This window comes from Crocodylus siamensis, chromosome 1 (assembly GCF_052110815.1).
Source record: "Crocodylus siamensis isolate JL-2025a chromosome 1, ASM5211081v1, whole genome shotgun sequence".
Taxonomy (NCBI): Eukaryota; Metazoa; Chordata; order Crocodylia; family Crocodylidae; genus Crocodylus; species Crocodylus siamensis.
The window spans coordinates 44,796,273-44,821,594 of NC_143395.1; the positions used below are offsets into that span (position 1 = coordinate 44,796,273).

General features: G+C 38.4%; 1 protein-coding gene across 2 annotated transcripts in view; it reads left to right on the top strand.

The window, feature by feature from the left end:
* The window catches only part of SACK1B (scaffolding CK1 anchoring protein B), a 100,589-nt gene extending 83,617 nt beyond the window's left edge, over positions 1 to 16,972 (top strand). For both annotated transcript variants that reach the window (XM_090034014.1, XM_090034004.1), the window contains exons 4-5: positions 4,390 to 4,514; positions 7,360 to 16,972. In XM_090034014.1, the coding sequence (XP_089890140.1) occupies positions 4,390 to 4,514; positions 7,360 to 9,721 (2,487 nt within the window). In that variant the 3' untranslated portion in view covers positions 9,722 to 16,972. The remainder of the gene's footprint in view (positions 1 to 4,389; positions 4,515 to 7,359) is intronic.
* The last annotated feature ends 8,350 nt before the right edge of the window (positions 16,973 to 25,322 follow it).

Here is a 25,322-nt window from a genome sequence, read left to right on the forward strand (position 1 = left end):
TATGTATGGAGAACAGGAATTTATTCAACACTCAGCATTAAATATCCATGCAGAGAACTGAACTCATTTGTAAGCTGACTACATATCAGGACTTGTTTTCTTTTTCCACTGACAAGCATAACCAAGAAAAGTGATAGCATACATATTACTGAAGGATGGTGGCCTGTGTACAGAAGAATGTACATGTCAGAGATTTAATTTGATTTTTTTCCCTGGCAGAAAAAATCTTTTGCAACATTTTTTTTTTTCAAACTAAGATGTTTCAAAATTTGTGGTGAGATAAATACATGAAGTGAATTGAAAGAGAAACTCAACGTGAAGTCATTTGCTTTTCTACTCTTCTCACTCTTACCATTTTAGTTTTTTAAGTTTATTTCCCCTTCATTTCCTATTATTCAATTTATTTCTCTTTTCCACTCACTGAATGATTTTTTTCTCCCAATAATTTCCCCATTACTCTATTTAAACCTCTGACCTTTGGACATCCTTAATATCTTATATGTGAGGAAAGGAACCGAGTCATTAAAGGTACTCTGAATCCAATTAAAAATGTCTTATGAAAACAGTAGGTAAAAATTATTTTTAAAGTATTAATCCTTTGTTTCTGGTTTATCGCCTGGTGCCACAGTTAGAAAAGGAATTTTGACTTACACAAGAAAACAATAACTAAATACCACCATCCCAGATCTTGGGGAGCTGTACCCCTTCTGATTTGAGGGCTCAATAATGGCTTAAAGAAATAAACATAACAACTTCTGGGGATGTTTTATAATACTCAAGTGAACTGATTTGTTCAATAGATGTCAGATCATGTTGCTACTCTATCTGAAACAGACTTTTTCGTAAAAACAAGGCAAGCTCAATATTGGCCAGCCATCTCGTGTTCTTTGTACATGGTCTTGACATCAAGTGTAGGATGAGCAAATGAACATAGTTGAAAGCAGGTTTTACAAATACAGTGTGATGAAATGCAACACTTTGAAACCAATGGCTTTGACACCGGTTTGTTCCCAGAGGACTCAGTCACTGTATCCGGTGGTGTCTAAGATTTAGGCACTGTCAGGGCTTGCTTTAAGGGTGTGGACACAGCATTTAGCGTTTATTCCTCAGAGCTGCAATCCACAATCCAACAGCCACATTCATGTACCATTCATATTTACCCCATATCTGATTCCCTGTGAAGGCATTCACAGTATCTAGGGCTAGGTACAGACATTCAAAAAGCCTAAGGCAAACTCTCAGTTACATGGTTTTGTGTAAGCAATGTACTTTACATCAGTAGCAAACAGTACACGCATTCACCCTTTGGTAGGGGAACTGGACAAATCTTAGACTGGGTTCTGCTATTTTTAAACCAGTCTGTGTGCACTAAACTTCTGTTCTGTTATGGGTATAGACAGGTTTCCAATCACTTATACCAGTAAAAATGTAATGTCTACCTAGCCCAGGAGACACCTGGTAAGTGTATGAAGAAACTTGCAAATACAGATATAGATAGACTTTGGATAGTGTTTCTGAACATGTAAACTCAGTGTTTTACATAAAGGAAGATGTTAAAATGATCCTGGAAGTTGTTAAAATGATTGTGCAATTGTCATCTGAAACTGTATGCCTGATCCCAAAAATCATGGATTCTGTTATGCCATACATACATACATTGCTATTTTTGGGATCAGGCATTCCTCATATTCCAGTTGCCCAACTGTAGAGCAGAGCGTCCAGCACAGGATACCCAATCCTCTATTCCAGGCTCCCCATGCTGGTAATGCCAGGGCAGCCCAGCATTTGGGGAACTGGTTCCCCAATACCACATTGCAACAGCATGTCTTTTAGTGCACAGGGAGCTGGGACCTAGGGCCACTTCGAGAGATCAAGTGGGAGAGTACCTCTGGGTCCTAGACTCAGGTCCTGACACTGCCTCCACTGGGGAACTCTCCAATGCCTAACTGCATGTGTCTCATCCTGAAAGCTTCATCCTGGGATGTGTACAATTGGGCATTGGCCACTTGTCACAGACCCAGAATCAGGCTGCACAGCATTAAATGCATTCATGTGGCGACCACACAGGTTTCCCATGGAGGGACATCTAAAGCCATACCAGGTAGCCCAGTGCTGTTGGTGATACATTCAAATTAAAACATGACACAAACAATCCACAAAGATATTCTACATTAAATGCAGAACATCTTTCTGGTGTTTTGCCATTTTATAACACCATAAATTCAATGAACATCTGACATATTGCAATTTATGGCACAATTCACATTTTAGTTGTGCCATAAATATAACACCATCTAGAAAAAACAGAAGTGAACATTAGAAAGAAATAAGAGTTCCATATGAAATGCCCCTCACTAAATAATTCTTAAGTTATCTTTAGCTCCATCTTCTTATTTTTTAAATAAGGAAGTGGTCAAATAAGGAATTGTGATGTTTGGATAGGAAAGGAGAAACAGCATGAAAGTGGTGGAGAAAGAGCAAGAGAGAGGAGAAGAAGACAAAGAATAAAGGGACCATAATGGGTAGAAATTGGTGATTTTAAAATATTGCTTTTTTACCTTAAATATAATGTTTGGATTTTTTAATGCACTGGTGAAAATTGTATTTGAAATTATGACTACTTATGTGTTTTTTTTAATTTCCATCTCTCAGCTCAACAATGTTGATTGGACCAAGTAAAATCTTTCTGGTGATTTTTACTTCTCTAATCTAATATTCACTGACTATTACGCCTCCTGTCCAAGTACTAGTCACCTATCTAATGCCAGAAACAAAGTCACTCAAGTATCATAGATAAACTAAATTACTGAGAAAAAGCAATAGAAACCAAAAAAAGCTATACTTGTTTGCAAACTCTGGGTAGAATCCTATTTTGCTTAATGTTCCCAAGTTATATTTCCATAGCCATGTAACTGTCTTTTTAGTCCAAATTTTTAGGAGGGTAACAATCCATGAATGGAGGAAGAGAAGAAGATGGTGCTGTGACAGGACCTAGTTTCCAAGGTGGTTGTGGCACCCCTAACAGCCCCACTGATAATACCGCATTCACCAGACCTTCTGCTACACTTTGATGTTAATGTGTTTACCTGCAGAGACTGCTTCTAGATGCCAGAGCAGCTTTTACCTTGGTACCTTCCTCCTTGGCAAAGTACTCAGGGCTTCTCTGTCCCCAAACACAGACTCTCGGGGCATCTCTGCTCCCAAACATGGCATCTTGACCTCTGGCCCTTCTAGTACTTTCTCTTTCGTGCTGAGTCCTGGTCTTACTGGCCTTCCTGACCCTCACTGTGCCTTAAGGGCTTACTTGTGGCCTTCAGTCACCCCCATAGTTATATCCATGTCTCACATGCATTACTCTGATTTCAGTTAATGGGCCCCTGGCTCTCTTTAGGTCAGCTTACCTAGCCCCAGGCCTCTAACCCTTGCAGAGTTATTCCCTTCCTTTCCTTGCTTCTTGCAGTGCTTAAAGCACTAGGTGATTTTCAGGTATTCTCTGTGGCCTTCAAACCACCCCTGTAGCCACAACTGAAGCCTCTGGTAAGCAAAAAGCCAATGGTAATCAAGTACATAACACAAAACCATGGGTCACTGTGAGGCTACCAACAGAGCTTTTGAAGATCCAAACCAGTCTGAACCTCTAGCCATGGGCTCAGGGTTGTATGGCCCCTTTCTTCCCTCTGATCTGCTCATGTGACCCAGCTCGCTGTTAACAGCTCCCAGGTGAAGTTACCTCCTAATCAACATCCCAGCATTCCACTGCCCCTGTGGCCCATACTGCTTGCACCTGCTATCCCTTGCATCCTGGGTTTCTGCAAGCTCCACTGGCTCTGCTCGCTCTATCCTGCCCTGCTCTCTTGCTTTCAGTAACAGGAGTAGGGGTCTCCTGTTACAGGGCCCAATAGCCTAATGGTTTTAACCCAGTAACTCAATGATTAGGACAGTTCCCCAGGAAATGAAAAACCAGGTTCTTGACTCCTTCCTCCCCACCAGCCCCTGGAAGTTTGAACATGCACCTGTAACAGTGCATACCTGCCCCAAGCAGCAGGTATGCAGGTGAGTGCCATTTCAGTAAGTGCCATTAGTGAAATTCTCTCTATTTCTACCTGCCAAGGTCTAATGTATCACAGACTGCTCTTGCAGTGGGGATTTATGCACAGTCCAAACAGGAAGCTTACATTATTTGTGGCTTAGGAAGTCTCAAAAGTCTTCCACAGAGACACAAAGGAACAGTATTCAGTGTTCAAGTCTGGAATTGGCTCCAAGGTGGGAGTTTGGCTACAGGTAGCAGTAATAATCCCTTCTCCCTATTTCCCCTTAGTATTGATACATAAAATATTAAATGTAGACTGTTATATGTAGATATTAAAGGTCTTCTGTAATCTTTTTCAGAACATGAGGGTACGAACAGTAAAGGGACAAGATTATTATTCCAAAACAGGAGCAAAATTCCACGGAAAGATGGAACAGAAATTTCTTCTAATTGACTGTAAGAAAGTAATGTATGGTACTTACAGGTAAGATCAGAGCTATCAGCAGAATATATTTCTATACAATCAAGGCAATATGAATTCATCCCTTCATTATAAGTAATTTGTTTTTTTTTATTTTTTTCATCATATTGTAATGCTTGATGTCATCTACGTCATGCATTATTTAGTACGGAAGGCATGGGGGCTTTTTGAATAATTAATCTTATATGAGGCTATGAACAGGGAATTAAGCAGACTCAGTTTTCTTTCAGTTAAAAGAACTCAGTAAAAATTAAGTACTTGTACGAAACTTTTTGAATTATTCCTATTGTTCTGTGAATTCAAGAAGATTGCCGAGGTATATTTTGTAAGCCCTCTTGTTAAACTTCTATTTCTAATAGTCCTTCAATAACGTGTTTTGCTAAAATGTTCTTGACATTTGGTGTTATACAATGTAGTTAGGGTGACCATATGTCCCCGTTTAGCTGGATCAATCCCAGATTTCAGAAGTTGGTCCCAGCTGGCTGTTGAGAATTATGATGGGCATCTTGGAAATGCAGGGACATGGGTACATGCCCTGTTAACTTGTGAGAGCATGGGGGGAGGAGGGCAGTGTCGTGGATTTCCAAGATGATGTCCTGGATTTCCAGGAATTCCATATGGTCCGCCTAACTATAGTATAAGTCAGGTAGGGTCTTTCACCTTAAGGTAGATTCCCTTAAATCTCCCTGTAGCTACTTACTAACATATAAGCATGCTTAAGAGCATGTCAACTGACATAATTTATACTGAACAACCGTAAAAATGTGGTAAATTAAGTTAGGGAGGAATGGCTAAATTTGTCTAACACATAACTAGAAATTTTACTTACCTTTCTTGCTATCTTCCTTCCTTTGTTTTTTTTAATTCCCAATACCAGTCATTCCCAAAAGATGTGCCATGGCACACTAATGTGGCATGAAAGTGGCAGGAGTGTGCCATGAAAAAATGAGTGAGATGGGGGCAGAGGGTCTGTGTGGTGGCATGGGGCCTACTGACTTTATCCAACTTGCAAATTGGTGAATGAAGTGTACCATCCATTTTAATCCAGAAAAAGAGTATATGACTCAGGTATCAAAAGTCGGGGAAATGCTACTATATATCAATAGAGTTCCTCTGATGTACACTATTTGAAGGTAATTTGTGTCTGTTAATACTTAGACAAGTGTGGGAAAGATGTATAAAGCATGCTAAGGTAAATTACAAGTTCTTAAGTGAGTCAGTGTAACCCAGGTCACAGGATTTCTGAGTAGTTTGATATCTCCAACTAATAATGTAAGTTTGACTCTGCGGGTATGCACAGGTGTTACATTTAGATCAGTCAAACTAGGGTTAGGTCAATCTAAATGCCAGATTGTGCAGGTGCTCAGAGGGTTTGAAACACCTATGAAATGGTGTACATGATTTAAGTTAATTTACCACAATAGGTGCACTAACTTAAATTCAAATCTGGTTAATTCAGTGTAGGAAAGGGTTAACCTGATCTCATGAATGCGTGTCCGTATATATTTGCAGCACAATCCTGGGGCTGGGAATCCCAACAACTCACCCCAGGCCTAAAGCTGCATTATTCCCACCACTTGACCCTGACTGGGTTCTTTTTAACTCCCTAACCCTCCCCAGACCAGGCAACACCCAACCCCACTGTGGAATCACTGCCCACACCCCGCATTGTGGCCACCCCCCCACCCAGGTTTCTTACACCAGTGTCCCTGTGCTGTTCCCAGGAGTGGCAAGTGGCTGTACGCACTGTGAGAATGCAACTTTCTCTAAGAGAAAGTAATTTTGAAGCATTTTGGAAGATAGTTCTTCTTTCAATCTGCTATGTAGGAGGCCCCATCATCAAATCCTTCAGAAATTAATCTTTTTTTTTAAAAAAAAAAAGAAAAAGAATAGATTTTACAACAGCTGATTACCCTTTTTTTTTCAATTTCTGCACCGTAAACTCAGTTCAAACTAAAGACGTTATTTAATGTTTCAAGAAGCAGTAGCCTTAAATATTGCTTTATTATAATTTTATTTTAAATCTAAACATATTTTATTTTTCTAATTTCTTCTTGGAATATATAAAAGTAACTGATTTAAATAGTAAAATATTTAAGCTACGCAACAATCCTTTTCACTGATGAACAAATACAATTATACAAGTCCTAATTCTTTATGATGTTGGTTTCAGTTTTCTTGCAATGTTTTGGCAAAAGCAAAACCAGGCATGGAATCATAAAATAAGAATCTGTTTGTTACAAATTTAATCTGTAGGACATTGTTTTTATTAATGTCATTATGGCATAAGACTTGTTATATCCTAACTACAAAAATGAGCCTATGTAGCTCAAGTGTACTTTTTTCTCTTTGTATATATAAAATAATAATTTATTTAGTTTATTCAGAACTGTTTAAGCACTTCTGTATATATTCCTAATTATTTTTTTCAGAGTAAACTCCAATTACATTTCTTTCTCAAAGATAAATATATGGAGCTAATTTCCAAATATGGACTCTGACTTTTTTGTCATGGATAATTTTGTACACACATATAAATGTGCCCATAGTTTAACAGATTTATGGATGGATACTTTTTTCTGTGCATAAGTGTTTGTAGGTATAAATGAGTAGGTATAAGCCGTATACATTTCCCACTAAATCAAGCAAATTTCCTAATAAATTCAAACAAGACAGGACTTCCACTATTCAAAAGCCTTGGTAAATGTCCACAATTAATTTGTGAACAATTATTTGCATGTTTCAAACTTGTTTTTGAAAAATCGGAGGGGTGTTTTTTGATGCGGTGGTAAGATCCACTTGGCCAAAGTTTTCCATTATTGCTAATTGTCATTTTTTGTGCTTTCAGCTTTATGTGGTCATTTGAAAAAACCAACCTCAGCATGGTTCAAGTTATCACAGGACAACTGGTTGAATCTTTTGATGAAGAGTTTAGGACACTGTATGCTCGATCATCTGTTCCTAGTTCATTCACACCAGAATTAATTAGGATAAACAGTCGCAGGATACTCTGGGAGAATGACAAATACCAGCATTCACTGTCATCTTTAGCTTCAGTTTCTAGCCAGAGAAACCTGTTTAGTAGACAAGACAAAATTCACAAGTTAGACCCAATATACTTGAAAACTCGAGGAAGATATGCAGTTAATGAAATAGATAAATACGGTTTGAGAAATAAAACCTACAATAAGCTACCCTTTCATTCAGGTATGAATATGCAAAATCAAATCAACCAGTGTCAACCCAATGAAATAACTGAGCACTGGAAGAGACATAGTTATGCTGGAGAGAAACCAGAAAGGACTCCTTATTTTCTGCTCAACAGAGCAATTAATTGGGTTAATAATCCACCAAATACTTGGAATATGCCACCTGAAAACCTTAGTATAGTGTCTTCATTACGAGAAGGCTATACAAATAACCATAATACACCCCAACAAAGTTTTGCTGACCATTTTGCCCGACCAAAGATTAATCTTGTAGAAAGAAATTCAATCATACGGAGGTCTTTCAATGGAACAGATCATCAGATCCGACATCTGCAACAGAGAATGCCTACCCTTGAACACACTACAAAGTCTTTTCTACGTAACTGGCGAATTGAGTCATACTTAAATGATCAATTAGATTATTCAGCAGCTTCTAATGGATCAGCAGTGGGAGACCGGTATAATGGTTATGATGCAGCTGAAAATATTAAAGCTCATGCCTTTTATTCTCACTCTCGTCTGAGGTCATCATTGGTATTTAAGCCAACTTTGCCAGAGCAGCAGGAAGTAAGCAGCTGTGCAAGTTCTTCAAATTCAACTATAATTGATTCAGAGGGAAGTGAAACACCTAAAGCAGTATCCAACCATGCCCCAAGTCTGAAAAATGTGATTGACCAAAGCTCACCAAAACTCAGCACAAAAGTCCCACCTCAACCAGATGCAGCAAAAAACCATGCAATGCAAACTGTAGAAGACCAAAAACCTAGTTTAAACCCAAACATTAGTAAGAACTCATCATCGTTCTTGTACACAACCCTGTGTGCAGATAAACAAGCTGAAAAGATGAAGAGCCAACAAAATGAAAATATATTAAAAAGGCGAAGTTTCCCTATGTTTGACAACTCAAAATTCATGCTGGATCCAGGTGTCAAAAAACAGGAATGTAGCTATGTATATAGCACACTGACTAGGCATAGAATTAAACAACCAGTCAATATGAAGCCTCCCGAGGACACTCTTAAAAGTTCCAAAAGCTTACACAATGTGACCAACCATGTACCTCCTGAAGATAAAAGCATCAAAGGAGAATCAAAGAGCCCCACTACCGCCAAGGCAATTTCTATGGCTGCTCTTGCTGAAGCTAGCAGAGAGGAGCCTAGCAAAGATTTCACTTCAAAGAAAGAAAATAAAAATTCCCCGAGTTTCCTGAAAAAGGGATCCCAGAAACTGAAATTATTTCTCAATCTCACACCAGACAAGACGGAAAATTTGTCAAAAAACAAAGCTCCTGCTTTTTACAGAATGTGTAGCAGTTCTGATACCCTGACTTCTGAAGGTGAAGAGAATCAAAAGCCAAAAAAGTCTGAGACTAAAACTGATACTTTCCCAAGAAGAAAAAAGACTACATCTTCAAATTCACAAGGAAGCTTGCATAAAAGTAAAGAAGATGTTACTGTAAACCTTTCAAAGTCTCCAAAGTCACCAAAGTCACCAACACCTTTACCTGATGAAAGCAATAAAAAGTGTCCTCCTTTGTGCCCCAGAGAAAATAAGTTCATAGAAACTGCAGGAGATGCATCTGCTCCTAGATTTAATACTGAGCAGATCCAGTACCAAGATGTGAAAGAATTGATAACAAATGCTACCCATGAAACTGCACCTATTTCAACCCCTTCAAAACGAGTAAATACAGTGATGCCTCAGCTTACAACTGCAAAACACAAAGAGGAGTTATTAAGATCTCATTTGAATGACAGACGTGTTTATAGTCGCTATGAGCAATTCTGTAAAGTGGAAAGATCTGGTCAACTTTCAGAAAACAAAACAAATAGCAGTTCATATCCCTCAGAAATGAAAAACAAACCCTTAGAGAACAGCCATGCCAGGGGTAATCAGATGGTTAATTACAACTCAACTGCACACCATCCATTACAGCCTAATGAAAACAAGCTCCGAGGATTTATGCAAAAGTTTGGGAGTTTGCTACACAAAAACAAATGACCTAAATGAACTGAAGATTATTTGTAAAATAGCCGGGGCAGCAAGGTTGTAAATACTTAACTGGAATTGATCAATGAGCAACTTTTGTACTTGGGTTTCTGCAGGTGTTAGAACATTGTAATTAATGTATATGTTTTTACATGATGACACAAGAATTATTACACTTAAGTCATTACAGATAATATGTATCTACAGTCAATTTTAAAGGAGATATTTATAGCATAAATACTGTAAGATTATTTTGAAATACTTTCTGTATAACAAAAAGTATGTATAGTATGTTGTAAGAAAGTATGAAAAGGATGCAGGATTATTTTTAAACTTCAGCCAATAATATTTTCAAAAATATGTCCTTTAAAATTAGAGTGGTCCTGAGATAAATGGCCTGCTGTGTATTTTCAGCATGTATGTGCTCTTGTCAATCCATTACATGTTACTTAGCTTTTAAAACTAATTTAGAAAAGCCTCTTACAGGCTATTTCTTGTCACTAATTTTTTCCATAGACAGTATGGAAACGTTAGGCAACAGTGGAAAACCTTACTTAATGTAGCAAATATTGCATTTAATCTTTGTATATTATTATTCCCACAAATATCAAAATGAACTTTATCTAGGATATGATGTACCCACTTATATTTTTAAACTATTATGACTGTGTGACTATAGTGTCAGCTGTTTAAAAAACTTTGATATATCAGGATTCCTTGAAAGTAGGTGACAGTTGAAATTTCACCTGAACTATATAATTAACTTTATACTACACTTGCAAATATTGTGTCTTTAGAAACAGTTTTGCTGCATTTTAAATTTGCTGCTTTAAACAAGAAAATTAGTCTATGAATTTCCATTTCTCAGGTATAAGTATTTAAGAAAGTTCTGGATGAAATAATTCTATGTAAGCATTGCTAGATGTATTTGTGATTTGAACTTCAGTAATATGCTTTAAAAAATTGTAGACATCTCTATTCACAAATGGGATTTAGGCTCAGCCTTTTAGTGTTGATTTTTGGGGATTCTTGCCACTTTGTAAAATTCACAACTCAAAGTTGAGGTGTCTAGGCTCCTAATACAATAACTGAGAGAGTAGGACAAATAAGGAAATAATTCACAAAACTCAGCACACCAAGTAAGAAGTTGTCTAAACTACCCAATAGAAAGAGAAGGTTGCAGCTTACAAATTGACTCTCAAGGGGATAGTGAGTACTTAAGGGTACAGACAGAAGTTCAGCTCCTAGCTGCAACTGATAACACTTTGCAGGAAGTATTCTGAGTTACAGCGATCCCCCAGACAAAACAGAAGTTCATAGTTGGTTGCAGGGGGGAGAGGAATCTAGCCGCTTACTGGGACCTTGCAGTCAGTTTCCCCTAGCAATGACCATCCTGTCCCAGTTTCAGAACGGGAGGGAGGAAAGGGAGCAGAGGAAACTCATTCTAGGGGCTCCAATACACCTGAAAGCCCCCAGACCAAACTCCCTGCATTTGTTTCCCCCCTCACATTCTGAAAACAGCTTGAGGATGGCAGGTAGCATAGACAGAAGTTACAGAAGACACCGTGTTTGAAATCTCTTCATCTGACACGTCATGCAACAAGGAGCCAGATTTTCACCCAATCAGCCATTTTTTAAGCTGTCTGCAATTGTGTACTTGTGTTTGGTCACGGCTATAAACTGCTTTCTGTGGCCAGATTGGGCAGCAATTGCCACTTCTGTCTGTGCCCTAAGTGCATGTATAGATATGGTCCAGGAGATGGGGGAGGGTGGGCACTTTAATTAATGCAGCTCCGAGAGCCATGCTAATTGAAGTGCCCAGATCATCACATGTATCAGCGTCGCAGCACTGAAAAATGGCTGTGGGGTACTTTGAACTAAAGTTCATCAAACAAGTTTCTGTTTAAAGCACTGTGCTGTCATTTTTCAGCATGAGGACACTTATAAACATGACACTGGAGTCTGCTGGTGTGTGGTAATTACCATGCTCCATCAGACTTGATTAATCAAATCTGCTCCAATGCACAGTGCATTGGAGAAACTGCCCTGCACATGCATAGAAGCCCTAAGTGCTTATCCATTTTGCATTAGAAAGCATTCGCTAAAATTCATACAGTGTATTCAGAGCTAGAATCTAAGTCAAACTTTCTGAGGTTATACTCCCTCTTCTTTGCTCTTCCTCTGTCCATATGTATCTTGAATTCTTGGCTTCACAGTGGCACAGCTTCAGCAGAAGAGGTGGAGAGGCCTTTGCTTCCACTGCACCTTGACTCCAGCCAGGTGGTTTGGGCACTCTCCCTGGAGGTGTGAGATGTGTGTTTTGACCCTATCAGCATACGGAGGGAAATTAACTCAAATTTCCTACTTTCAAGTTGACTGTTTAACACCTAGGCTTTTATATATAATACAGCTGGGCCATTTTTGAAGGAAAGTGACTGTGGCTGCTATGTTTTGTGCTGTAGTAAATGCTGTCATTTGGCACTTCTACACTGAAATTACTGTGCAGTACAGGCACATGTCTACATGTGCATGCCTGTATTGCACAGTAAGTATGGTGACTTATGCCAACTTGAATGTAAATTTGATACCTGCATCATGCAGGTATAAAATTTATGCCTGATTAGTTGCAGCAAAGTAACACACGTAGGTGCCTTACTGTGCAGTAACACTGTGTGTGGACTGACTTGACACTAACCTTACTTCCAAGTCAGTCCACACATACCATTAATGCTTGCATGTATAGACGCTGGCCTGTTCCCACTTACAGTGCAGTAACTTACTGTGCAGTAAATTTAAGACCACATAAATGTATGTGTGGACATGCCCAGTGTGTATTAGCCATGTCCATGGCACAACTGCCAGGTGACTTAGGCACAGAAATATTCATTTGTGAATTTCAAAACTACCTAGGTGTGAGAATGGCAGGAGGATGTTCAGTTCTGCCCAAAATGAGGTCACACCCCTCTCTGTGTAGTAGCACAACTTTTGGTGCTTGGAAACTTTACCAATAAAAACTTAGGTCCCTGTGAAATGAGGCGGTGTTTTTGTGGAGAGTAGTCTTAGATTTAGGCACGTGAGTGATCCTGTCTTTTAATATTCACATCCCTTTATTAATGTCTATGTTTGAACCAATTGTTTAGATGAGAGCAGGATTATTTTCTTGATTCCATTTCCTTTTCATCGGGAGAAATTTTTAACAAGACTATTATAGTGGTGTACAGAGTAGCAGCCTTCCAAACAGCAGGACTAATAACTAATTCCATGTTCAAAAATGCAGCAACTTTATTACCACTATTGCATTGACAGAGAGGTCATGACTCTGAGCTCATTGATCAAAGCTTTATCTGCCTGACACAAAACAAATAGGACCTCTGTCACTGTAGTATTCATGTACCATAAGTCCCATCAATTATTCTTGATTTATATCAGCATAAATCATACAAGAATCTAACCAGGAAGATACATTTTTGGTCAATCCATTTTAGTTAAGGATTATTCAGAGAATAGTTGCTTTTCCTTAGGAGGCAACTCTCCTTCCTACATAGGAAATCAGTGTCTTGGTCAGCTAAATTTTGTCTTTATGATTCATCTTCCATCTCCTGTATTGTTCTTCTTCATAGTGAAGTCAGCTCTATCACTTATACAGCAGTTAAACTTTATGGGGTATTATAACAGGATGTAAGGACTGAGGATGTTCAGGGTTTAATCCCAAAGGGCATTGAAAGTCTTTCCATTAGGCTTTGGGTCAGGCCCTATGTTCCTCTACAATTTAATATGGAGATGATTATTTAGGAGTTAACTGAGTATTACTGGTAATTTTGAAATGTAAAGGAGATATAACCCAAAGGTAACAAGTCCTGCCTGGCTAATTTCTATATTTTCAGAGGCAATGGATGGGGACATAAAGTCAGAATGATGACTTAAAAACATCACTGGTTGATGTGGAAGGCATTACCTCATCCTACGTCTCAAAAGTTCCCATAAGGATCTTTGAAGGCCCTGGCTTCATCCTTTTTTTTTTTTAGATCTAGTTTGTTCATCTGCTTGGTCAGAAGCTTGTTTGTTCTGCTAAAACCCTCCCACCTTTAATCTGGAGGAGTCTTTGTATTGTGATGTAGTAAGCCTCATTTAGAACTCTGTCCTGTTCTCCTTCAAATGACAGAATCAGGCCTTTAATTAAAACACAATAAAAAAACCTCAGGGAACAGCATGCACATCTACATGAGACACATTAATGAGCATTATTCTAATTTAATGCACATTAAGGGTGCACATCTACATGTATGTGCCCTTAATGCACATTATAAATGCTGGAATTAGTCTAACTGCACCTAAATTTGATACCTGCAAATGCAGGTATCAAATTTAGGCATGATTAGTTAAAGCACATTAACGCATGTGTAGATGCGACCAACACTAACTTTAACACTGGGTCTGCCCAGCCACTAGGGGCACATGGCAGGGACTTGGCACTAACTTCAGTGCCAAATCCCTGCACATGTAGACACCTGGCAAAAAATTTTTTGTTAAATTTTGTTAAAATAAATGTAGTTATGCTTAAATTCATGTGTAAACATGCCCAGTATTAAGTAAAATAATGCAAAATAGCAATAAATATTACATATTGGGGATGGTATATTTATAGCTAGTAGAAACTAAAGCTCTTCTGTCTTGATCATATGTTGGTGCGATCTTTATCACCTTCTATGCCAAAAGTTTTCTATTCCTCTTTAGTTGTGGTACTTGAAGTGCACATAAGCTTCACTAAAACTGGTGCTAATTTGCTCATTGTAAGCCGAGCTGCCATGGAGAAGACATCAAATTTGATTCTTTCAACACAAAAAATGCCTCCTCGGGATATTAGAAGTCTAGTCAGTTAGGACTTGGCAGACTTCCCTAGAGAGCAGCACCATTATTTGACATTGTTTCTGCTGTAAGTAGTCATTCTTTTATAATTGGGAGAAAAAGTTGTTCAGGACTCTCCAGGAACACACACAAGCTCCCGAGTTGGTAGAAATCAGGTGTAACTGGAAAGTCAGTCGTTACACTTTTCTTGCCCTAGACAACTTTGCAGCATACCTCCAGGAAATACTCATATTTTCATTTGGAGGTTTCCATTTTAGGTGCTAAAAGTGGTAGATCTTTTTGTACACACTTGCAGAGATTCTTAGGGTATTGTTTTTATGCATTTGGGGAAATATTTTACTTTTTCTACTATTAGAAGCAGATTTATTAACTAGTGATAGTACTGTACTCAATAAAATTACAGTCCTGAATGTTTAGCAGACCTTAGATGTTTATCTTTTTATTGTATGTATATTGGATTTAGAACTGAAACATGATATAGATATCCCTTTTCAGGTTTAAATACAATATATGTATGTATTCAGTATGAGAGCCTGTTCATAATCGTTGAATGGATCAAAAAAGGTTTCATTCATGCTAAAACTGATGTTTATCTACTCAGATTTCTCCAGTACCTTGCATTATAGCCTGAACCAATATCAGCTGAAGTGAATGAGAAAGGCTGCCTTTGACTTTAATGGAAATAGGTTCAGACATTTATTGACTTGACATCAGTGTTTTAGAACAGGGATGGACTTCACAAAGGTTGATCTTCTATGGGGGTCTGTGATACCAGAGACTCACCACTCTGCATCTGCCTTTGGAATACCCCCTGTGCAGAAGCATTAACACAACATGAGCGTTCCCAATATTGTTAGCTCTAGATTACCTGCCTGGATGCTTGTCCGCTCTTACCAGAGGTGCCTTATTTGCACATGTAGAAAATCCAAGCTTCCATGGGAAAAGGAGGCTTTGGATCAGGTCCTAGGAGAGGGAAAAGGAAGAGATGATTGGGGAAAGGGGATGTGCATAGACATAGGACAAATTTTGTAAGGAACAATACCACCTGTACTACAGTTTCATCATTACAAGGGTTTCCCTCTGTTTTTCCTTTTCCCAGGAACAAGCATATTGTTAGCATGGCTGGGGTAGTAGTCAGGGATGATCTTACCTTGGGCTCGAGACTAGATTTGATGACATTATGAGGTCTCTTCCAGTCCTACTTTTGTATAATCCTATAAACATTTGATAGACCCACACCTTATTAGTCACTCCACATGCGCGCACACACACACACATGCGCGCACACACACACACACACACACACACACACACCCTCCCTCCCTCCTAGTGTTCTTCCAGTTTTCCAACTAATAACTACTGCTGAACACTACAACCATTTAGCCCAATGGCTTGGGAGTTGTGGTACTAATAAAAAAACTGTGTCATTTCCATCTTAACTAAAGCTGGATTAAAATTAGTGGATATAAAACTGTGGTTATGTGAAAGCTGATCAAAGTTTTGGAACATTAAAAACCCCAGGGGAGAGATGTGGGCAGAGTGAGGTGAGGTAACCAACATTACTTTAATAAATGCAAACTCTATACATAATAAGCATGCCATATATTTATTAAGTAAACACACCAGATTTATCATCGTAATATTGATTGAAGAAATTGCTTAATTTAATCAATTTTGTAATAAACACATTTTACTACCTGGCAGTTTGCAAAATGTTGTGGTTATTCTTTAATTTAACTTGCCCTCCAAATTATTACTTTTGTTACCCTTTCAAATGTGAATCCAGGATAGGAAGGAATTAAGAATTAACCTAAATCAAATATTCAAATTTAGACCAGCAGCAGGTTCATGGTCTAATTCCAGAGGCTAAAATAATTTATTTTCCTTTGGATAAGAGAAAAGGCATAATTCATAATGGTAAGCATTGTCCTTTGCTAGCAGGAGCGAAGTGCTCTGGCCTTAAAATAATACCTTTTACAGAATAATTATATTTTATCACTATACAGTTTTCTAAACTATTACAGTTTTCTTAATGTGTTAGCACAGCAGTCTAGTTGATAAAAGGAGGTATAATGTAAAAAAACCCTGTTAAACCACATCAAATGAATTGCAAAATAAATCCTCTTAGTTTTTCTGCAAAAACTGTCATATATTTAGTGTGGTAATATGAATGTTTTCTTACCACTTGTGGGAGCATGTGCATAATGTACTTGTGCCATTGGAAATGTGAGTAAACCATTCAGATCAATAAAACAATTATACCAGCTGTAAATGGATTTTTCATATTCACTGTATTTCATGTTGGTTTGGTTCATCCCCGGGTTCATAAACGCACTTCAACTACAGTGACATAGTGGTAAATCAGGCCTTTTCAGCTAAGTTCTCTAACTTGTTTTACATATATGCACATCCCATTCAGAGGGATTTGAACTATATAAGTGGTGAAAAATTAGCTTCTATATTATATACACCATAATGCCAATGCATTCCATTCTACTTCCTTATTTTCAGGCACAGATTTCTCAAAGTCTTCTTTATGAGTTGAGATTACTTACAGTTTTCTACACAAAGATACCAATTAGTTATAAACCCAAATCTTTTCTTATTCAATTCCCAAGAAAAAAAACAACAAAAGGGTAAGGATTTACACATAATTTAAGGAATGTGTTCAGTTTGGTTTTTTTCCTTCTCTTTTCATTGGGGTATCTTAAAATGGATTAGACTTCCTTTAATTTCTGCTAGTACACAGCACAGATAAAATGTGAGCTTTCTCCATTTTGTATAAAATACTTTGAGAAATGAAGAAGTGGGTTTGATTTTCTACATGACCATGTAAGTGAGAAGTAATTTGATTGAAGTCAGTGGATTTAAATTCTTTTGCCTGAAGCAAAGGCATAATAGGATAGCTCTGCACCATAGGCAGTGGCAATTGCTAGGCATTGCTGGTATAACTGATCAGCAGCTGCAACAGCTGCTACTTTTGCTCCTCTTTCCAGCCCCAATCACTTGCCCCTCTTTAGTTATGCATCTGGCATAAAGAGTAACAATTTTAAAAGTAAGTCCCATTTCCAGAAATAATTTAGGCCCAGATTTTAAAATTAATTTAGAGGCCTAACTCCAATACCACTCAGTACCTAAAAATAGGGGTGCTAGGACTGAAATTTGTAAAAGTATTTTGGCATTGCTTCACTCAGTGTTACCTAGCCAAAGTGACTTAGCTAAAACCAATTTTTTTTATATTTTAGGCACCTAGAGCACAGACAGAAGTGACAATTTTCACCCAATTTGGCCACAGAAAGCAGTTTATAGCCAAACACAAGTGCACAGCTGCAGACAGCTTCAAAAATGGCTGATCAAGTGAAAATCTGACCCCTCATTGTATGAAGGGGCAGATGAAGACATTTCAAAACAGAACAGCTTCTGTAACTTCTGTCTGTGCTGCCTCCCAGCCTTGAGCTATTTGCAGAATGAGAGGAAGGTAAGTGAGGGGAGGGAGTTTGGTTTGGGTTTTTTTCAGTCCCCGCTGGGGATGAGGTGATGTTTTGGAGCTCCTCCCCCCATGGTGGGGGAGGGCTTCAATTAACCCACCCTACCTTCCAGCACTGGCTGGGGAACCCTTAGAATGAGCTCCCTCTGCTCCCTTTCCTCCCTCCCATTCTGAAACTGGGACAGGTTGGAAGAGAGAAGGAGCCATTGCTAGGGGAAACCAGCTGCAGGGTCCCAGCCAGCAGCTAGATTCTCCTCCCCACTGGAACCAACAGTGAACTTTTATTTTGTCCAGGGGATTGTTATAACTCAAAATGCTTCCTGCAAATCATTCTGTTACAGTGGGGAGCTGCATTTCTGTCCGCACCCTTAATATCCTTGATATGTTTGAAAGCCAAAACAACTTAGGCCCCTAAAGGCCTAAATCAATGTCAATGATGGGACTTGGGCTCCTAAATGTATTGAAACTTTGAAAAGTTTTACACAAACATTCCTAAAGGAGAATCTAAATTGAAAATCCCTCCAAAGAGTCCCTGGATTTCTCTCCACCCCTACATATTCTACAAGTCAAATGTTGAAATATATCATTGATAAATTCAAATATTTTTCAAGAAAAAACATTGTTTTCTAGTCAAATAGCCCTTACATATGTTTGCCAACTGGTGCTGCTTCCTTACTTAGGTACAGTTGAGAAAATTTATGCCAGGTCTCTTTTAAGTACAGGTCACTTCAGCACAGGTTAGGAAGAAGTATTTCCATCAGAGTATTCTCTTAAAATACCGGCAGAACATACTACAGCATCCTATTTCCTTACATATATACTAGATGCAAATCACCAGGTAATCACATATGTGACTACAGCACATTTGAATGTGGCCTTGGATTCTCCCCTGTGCCTTTGCTTCCAGTGGGGCAGAAACTTCCATCCATTTTATTTAATCACTACTAAATTTATGGTACAGTGGGTCTCCCTGCAATTTACAGTATGTCAGCAGATCCTTGTGTCTTTATGGAGCATCCCTGAATTCTGTGGTGAATCCTCTGGAACTGACAATCCACCTGTTTACGGTGAATTGCAGGACTGAAGATTTATTAAATCATTTTAATGTAAAATATCAAGAATCAAACATAGTTATCAATGAAGTCAACTATGTTCAACTTCTGTGCTTAATGCTAGGGCCTCATATCCTTCTGCTCCTATAATATCTCCAGTTTTGTTTTGCATTATTTTAATTCCACCTTGACACTGATGACAGCCTTCATATTCTTTTTCTTTCCTTCTTCCACCTCCACATTTGCACTAAATTTCTTTCTGGCCCTTTATATAAAATGCCTTTTCAAAATCGGTTTGCATCACATGCAGCCTCTCCCCATTTAACTGCTTCAAAAGCCGTACCTCTGTCAGGTTGCTTACAAAAAATGGCTTCACAAGTTTCTCTGTGCATGAGTGTGCACTCCTATAGGAGGTCTAATGAGGAATCAATTTAAAATCCTAAATATGTTCTAGTTGCTTTAGAGAAGCAAGCAGGAAACAGTCTCCTTCACTGTAGAACTTGTGATCTAAATTTAGACTTAATGGGAAGAAAATGAACAAGAGGAGAGGAAAGAAAGAGACAGAAACAAGGTTAATAAAATAAAATCAGGTAGTTACTTGGTTATGGCATGTACCACATCCCAATGGTTATTTGTGCACATGTGTTTACATGTATATGCACACACAGTATTTGTGTCCCCATGTAGGTATCTAAAAATACGCATATGAATTTAAACCGGTAACTCCTGCCCCACCTTTTCTCTTCTCCTTTTTTAAAATTTTCTCACTAGCATCAAATTTAACTTAGACTAAATTCTTCAAGGCAGAGTTCTGTGTTTTCATCTTTTTACTCTACAGCAGCTCAAATAAAATTAAACAACAATGTAATTAATATGAACTGACCATGTAATCTCCCTGGGTATCTATTGCTCAAAATCCAGATGAAGGGATATAAAAATGCTTAGAATTCAAAGTATTCTATGTAGGTGAATGTGCCTTTTACAGTGTTATTAATAAGCATGCCTTGCACATTTTACAGATGAAGAAACAAGCATAGGTATCACTTACCAATGATCTCACAGTGAATTTCCAGCAGGGCTAGAGATATAACCAAAGTCTTCTAACTCCCATGTCTTTGGTGTCAGTTCCTGAAATGTTCAAACATTAAGAATGACTTTGGCCATCTCATTTCTCAGGTAGTTGAACTCAGTCCTAATTTTCAGAACGTGCTTAGCACATATCAGCTGGGAATCAGGCCTCCTCAAGATGAGTCAAAAATTGATCATTCTACAGACCTTAATTTAAGATTAATTTAACATATTAATCACTGTTCTCATAACTCCTTCCCCTTCCCCTCCCCAAAATAGCCAGCCTTTACTACCCCATTTATGTAAGACAACCAGTGAAATATACTGGTGTTTTAGGTCTCACCTTCTGGTAATGAACACACGTAGTGAATGGTTACTAGCAATAAAAGTAACTGTAAATATTTTATCATTACTGGTATATTCACCATAAATATAATTATATAGTTATATTCAAACCCATCAAAATCAACTACTTCAGCAGCCATTCTGCAAGGCTCTTTTCCTCATTCAGAGCATCTCATCCCCCCACATGGGTCAGGTCTTCAGCTTCTGTAGATTGGTGTAATCTCACTGAAGTAAGTGGAACTATGATAACTTATATTATTTAAGAAAGTAGCCCATGTATGGCCTGTTTGGTCACACTGCCAGAACAACTCATGAATTCCCACATGATCATAAGTTCTTTCCTACTGAAAACATGAAAGAAATCAAGGGTGGAGGGTAAAAACTAGGGCTGTGTTAAGCTTTGGTCCCTGATTTGATTCAGCAGAGATTCGGCCTGATTCAGTGGCCAAATCTCCAAATCAGAATTAAATCAGAGGACCCTTTAATCTCTCTGAATTGAATCGGAGCCCACCAAATCAATTTGGAGAGATTCAGAAAGATTCAAACATTCAGACATAGATGCGGCTTTAAATGTTGTTCCTACATACCTCTAGGTAGCAGGCGGTTTGTGAATGCTGTGATGCTGGGGTGCATGGAGTGCCCCACAGAAGCACAGGGGACTCCCCAGTGCACTCAGCTGCAGACCCAGAAATGGACCAGTAGTATTTCCGGTCCACTTCCGGGTCTGCCAGAGAGTGTGCCAGGGGCCCCCTCGCATCTCTCTCCAGCTCAGCAACTGGTATCTCCTGGGGGGGGACAAACGGGGTATCCTTGTGGCCGATTGCTGAGCCAGGAGGGGTACGCGAGGGCACAGGGAGGGGGTGGTCCCTTGCGCTCTTGTTGGATGCTCCATCCACCCCAGCACTGCAGCATTCGCAATCTGTGCTGATACCTCAAGGTATGTAAGAAAAACCATTTAAAGCTGTGTATATGGCCAAATTGCTGATTCTCTAATCAAATCAAGGACAGTGATCCAAATCAACTAATCAAATTAGTATTCCTGATTTGGGCCAAATCTGAATTGAATAGGGCCAGCTTTGCACACCCCTAGTAAAAACCATTATTTGGTTGAGCATAACGGATCTCTCAGACAGGAAATTCCATTTCAAATGCACCTTCATATAATTTTCAAGCAAACGTAAGTGCATGTATAAGAATAAATATATTGACACTAACCAGATAGCAAAACTGAAAGCAGACATTGAGTAGTGCTTTACAAGGAAGAACAAATGCAAAAATCTAATTGTTTCCTCCTTCTGTTTCAGATGGAAACACTACTTTGCACTGAAGCCTCAAGAGCTCAGCTAGGAATTAATCACTAGTTGTTGTAAAGGCATGTAGTCCTCAATCAAATTGATCCACTATGGAGCTGTCCTGTCCTGATGTATTTATGAATGAACAGTACTAGAAAATAAAGTCAAAACAGAGCTGTCCTTTGACTCTTGAGATCACCAACGAGGCCTAGCATTAAAACTCTTGCATCTAAAGGAACAATTATATTCTCTCAAGAGAGATTTCTGTATTACTTTACAGGCTGCAGAAGTAGAGATTCCATTCTGGCATGATTTTTATCTTACTTTGGTACAATTTTGTCATATATTATGTGCAGATCTGGAGCAAAAAACCCCCACTTCAACCAATGTAACATTGAATTTCATGGCATTATTAACAGAATATCGGCTTTGCTGTTACCCTAATATATCCCTCACATACAGAATAAGGGGAAAAGAGGTAAGAACGCAAAATAAGAAATTAGTGGGAGAGCAAAAGATAATGTCACCTCCATCCATTCTTGATAGCCTCATTTGGTTATTCCTCCTCTTTTACATATCCATTGAAAGATGCATGGGTACAAGCTACTTGCAACCAATAATGCTTGTCTTTTACCTGACTTACATAGAGGATATCATTTGCACTGCAATTTACTTGTATATGGAATTTGGCCCTTTGCATTTTATAGAACAAGTTCTATATCAGGATAACCTTTTTTCCTGACAGCCTTAGAGAGAGCTAGTATCCATCATATTGCCTAGGCTTGCCTAACTTAGAAGGTCACACAGATTTTTAGCTTGATCACTACCAGAAACATAAATCAGATTCAAGAGTGTTATAAAATTCTATAGGGAGAAATTTCCTAGAGTAGAATTCACTGCCATTAATCTTGGAGTTAACAGGCAATATTTTATTCACTGTAGAAGCCAATAATTTGTGTGCATTCTTTTCATATCAATTGTTTATAACCATGTACATTGAATGACACTGAAAATTTATCAGTAAATTAAGTTGGTCTTTGGCTGCACAAATCCAATTTAGTCTTCTAATTACATATACTTCTACAAGCACTATCAAACCATATCAAGGAAGCTATAAGCCAAAATCTAAATACATGAGGCTGCTTTACACTTCCATAAAGAAAGTCCAGCACTTAAAAACAGGCCTGTTTTAAATGTATTATTGTTACCATAAACTATTGTTACCAAAAAAGAGAATAAGCAGCAGAAATTACAACACCATTATTCCCAAATCTGAGGCATTTTTAAAAGTATCTAAGTGATTTAGAGATCTAAATTCCATTTCCAAAAGTCAGACAAAAATCACAGATAATATCAAAAGTCACAGACAGATAACAGCACACTTTTAAAAGTATTTAGACTTCAAAAATGCATCTAAAAGTGAATGTTCTCAGCTTCTTATGGGACTCAGGCGCCAATACATTTTTGAAATTTCCAGTATATGCCTATCTGTATCTTTAGCCATCAGAATGCCTTTCAAAAATCTTGGCCTAATTCTTTATATGCTTTAAACATTTTATCCTAGAAATATCAGTTATACAGAGTGAATTTATTTCTAAAGAAAATTTTCATGTGATATTTTAATTTAAGAAAAAATTCAGATCAGAGTTTTTATACCACAATAGTTAGATACACTTCTATAGCATTCTTAACTAAAAGAAAACTACCATAAAAAGAAAAAAATGGTGTTCCCAAGTGCCTGAGGAAAGCAAAGTGTACATTAATACACTTCAAATTGCTGTCAATTAAGAGGCTAAATTTTCAGCACTTGGATGAAGGAAGCTATGATTGCAAGTAAAATACTAGGAAGTATAGACAAGTTTTCCATATTGAGCACAATTATTGTTTTTAAAAAGAAAAGCTACAAGCCTCTCTAAAGTCATTCTAATTAAAGCGCCTCCCCCTGACTCCTGGAGCACATGTATAAATGCCCTGAGTGATCTAAATTCTGTGCTGTCCAAGCCAAATACTTAGCAATTTCTTTTCCAAGATCTTTATGACTCATAGCAATGCACAAAGCCACACAACACATTCCAGGGTAGATTATTGTTGGCAAAAAGATGTTTTTGTGAACAGAGAATTTGCACTTAAATATCAGAAAGAGACAATAAATAGAAACCCCTTATGAGTCCAGTGATATTTTTAGAGTTGCAATTCAAGGTGGCAGAAAATTTAAGGGGGAAAATTATTTGTAAATTCTCTAGCTGAAGCAGGGGTGAAGTTTTATTTATGAAAACACACTGTCTAAAAGTCAAGCTTGTCCCTGAAACAAAGCTTAATTATTAATAACCTACCCATGCAAGGGGCTCTGTAGATTCTTTAACACGAATGCTCCATAAACCTTATTCAGTGTAACAAAGGCTTTGTCCAAGTGTGACTTTTCTACTAGGAGAATCTCAGTTTGGATAGCACCAATGACAAGCATAGGAACGTTCATACAATTTGTCCTGGGGAAAACATACTACTTCAAGAAGAAAATCTTCCATGTCAGCCTGGAAGATCTCCCTTGCAAGAGAGCTCCTCTTAGCAAGAATTAGCACTTGTACACTTCTCTCCTGGCCTGGTCAGGCGGGGAAATGAAGCGGCAGGGCAGAAGTGGCCTGGAGCAATGAGACAATGCCTCCTATTTGCTCCCTGTGGTTGTCCAGTCAGGTGAATGAATTGGGAGCACTGTCTCTGGGCCTGCTCCTCTGACTGGGATCCCTGATCTGAGGATCTGGTGAGGGTTTCTCATACTGTTCACTCTGCTTGGCTTCCAGACACTGGGAGGCCAGCAGAGAAGCAGCCGCTTTTTGCTCCCTACTAGCTCTTTAAAGTAGGGTGCTTGGTCTGAGAAGTAGGTCGGGGGAGGTTGCAGTCCTGCTTCCCATACTTTCTCCCTGTCACACTGGACTGAGGAAGACAAGAGGAGCAGGGGAAGAGGAGTGAGAAGTGGGTTGAACACTTACACTATTCCCTCTCCCACAATCATTTCCAGTGGTGGAAATTTTTTACCACAAGAAATAAATGCTTGTTTGCTGCTTAAGTCACCTTTGCATATATAAGTCTTCATTTTCACTAATTTCCTAAAGAAATGCCCAATCCCAACACACTGAGATTTATGTACTGCTTCAGTAGCAGCTGATTCAGTAGCAATCATGGCTAGCACCACTTGCATACCAGTGTTTGTAGGGGTTGTATGAAGTTTTAAGACTATAACAGACTATTTATTTGCTTAAGCTGTACAAACTGCTACTCTTTCCAAAGCTGCTTTACTATCCAAATACAATTCACAGTCCATAGAATAGCATTCTTTTTTAAAGGACCTGACAAAATTCTTGAATGATTTCAGTTTAAGGGAACGCCAATAAACAGCTCAGGGATTTCAGATGTCCCTATAACAGCTTCCAAAATTAAATATGGGAAGTTTGCTTTGAGGTTTAGTTTGGCAAGCAAGCAATTAGAAATAAATGGTACATAAAAAC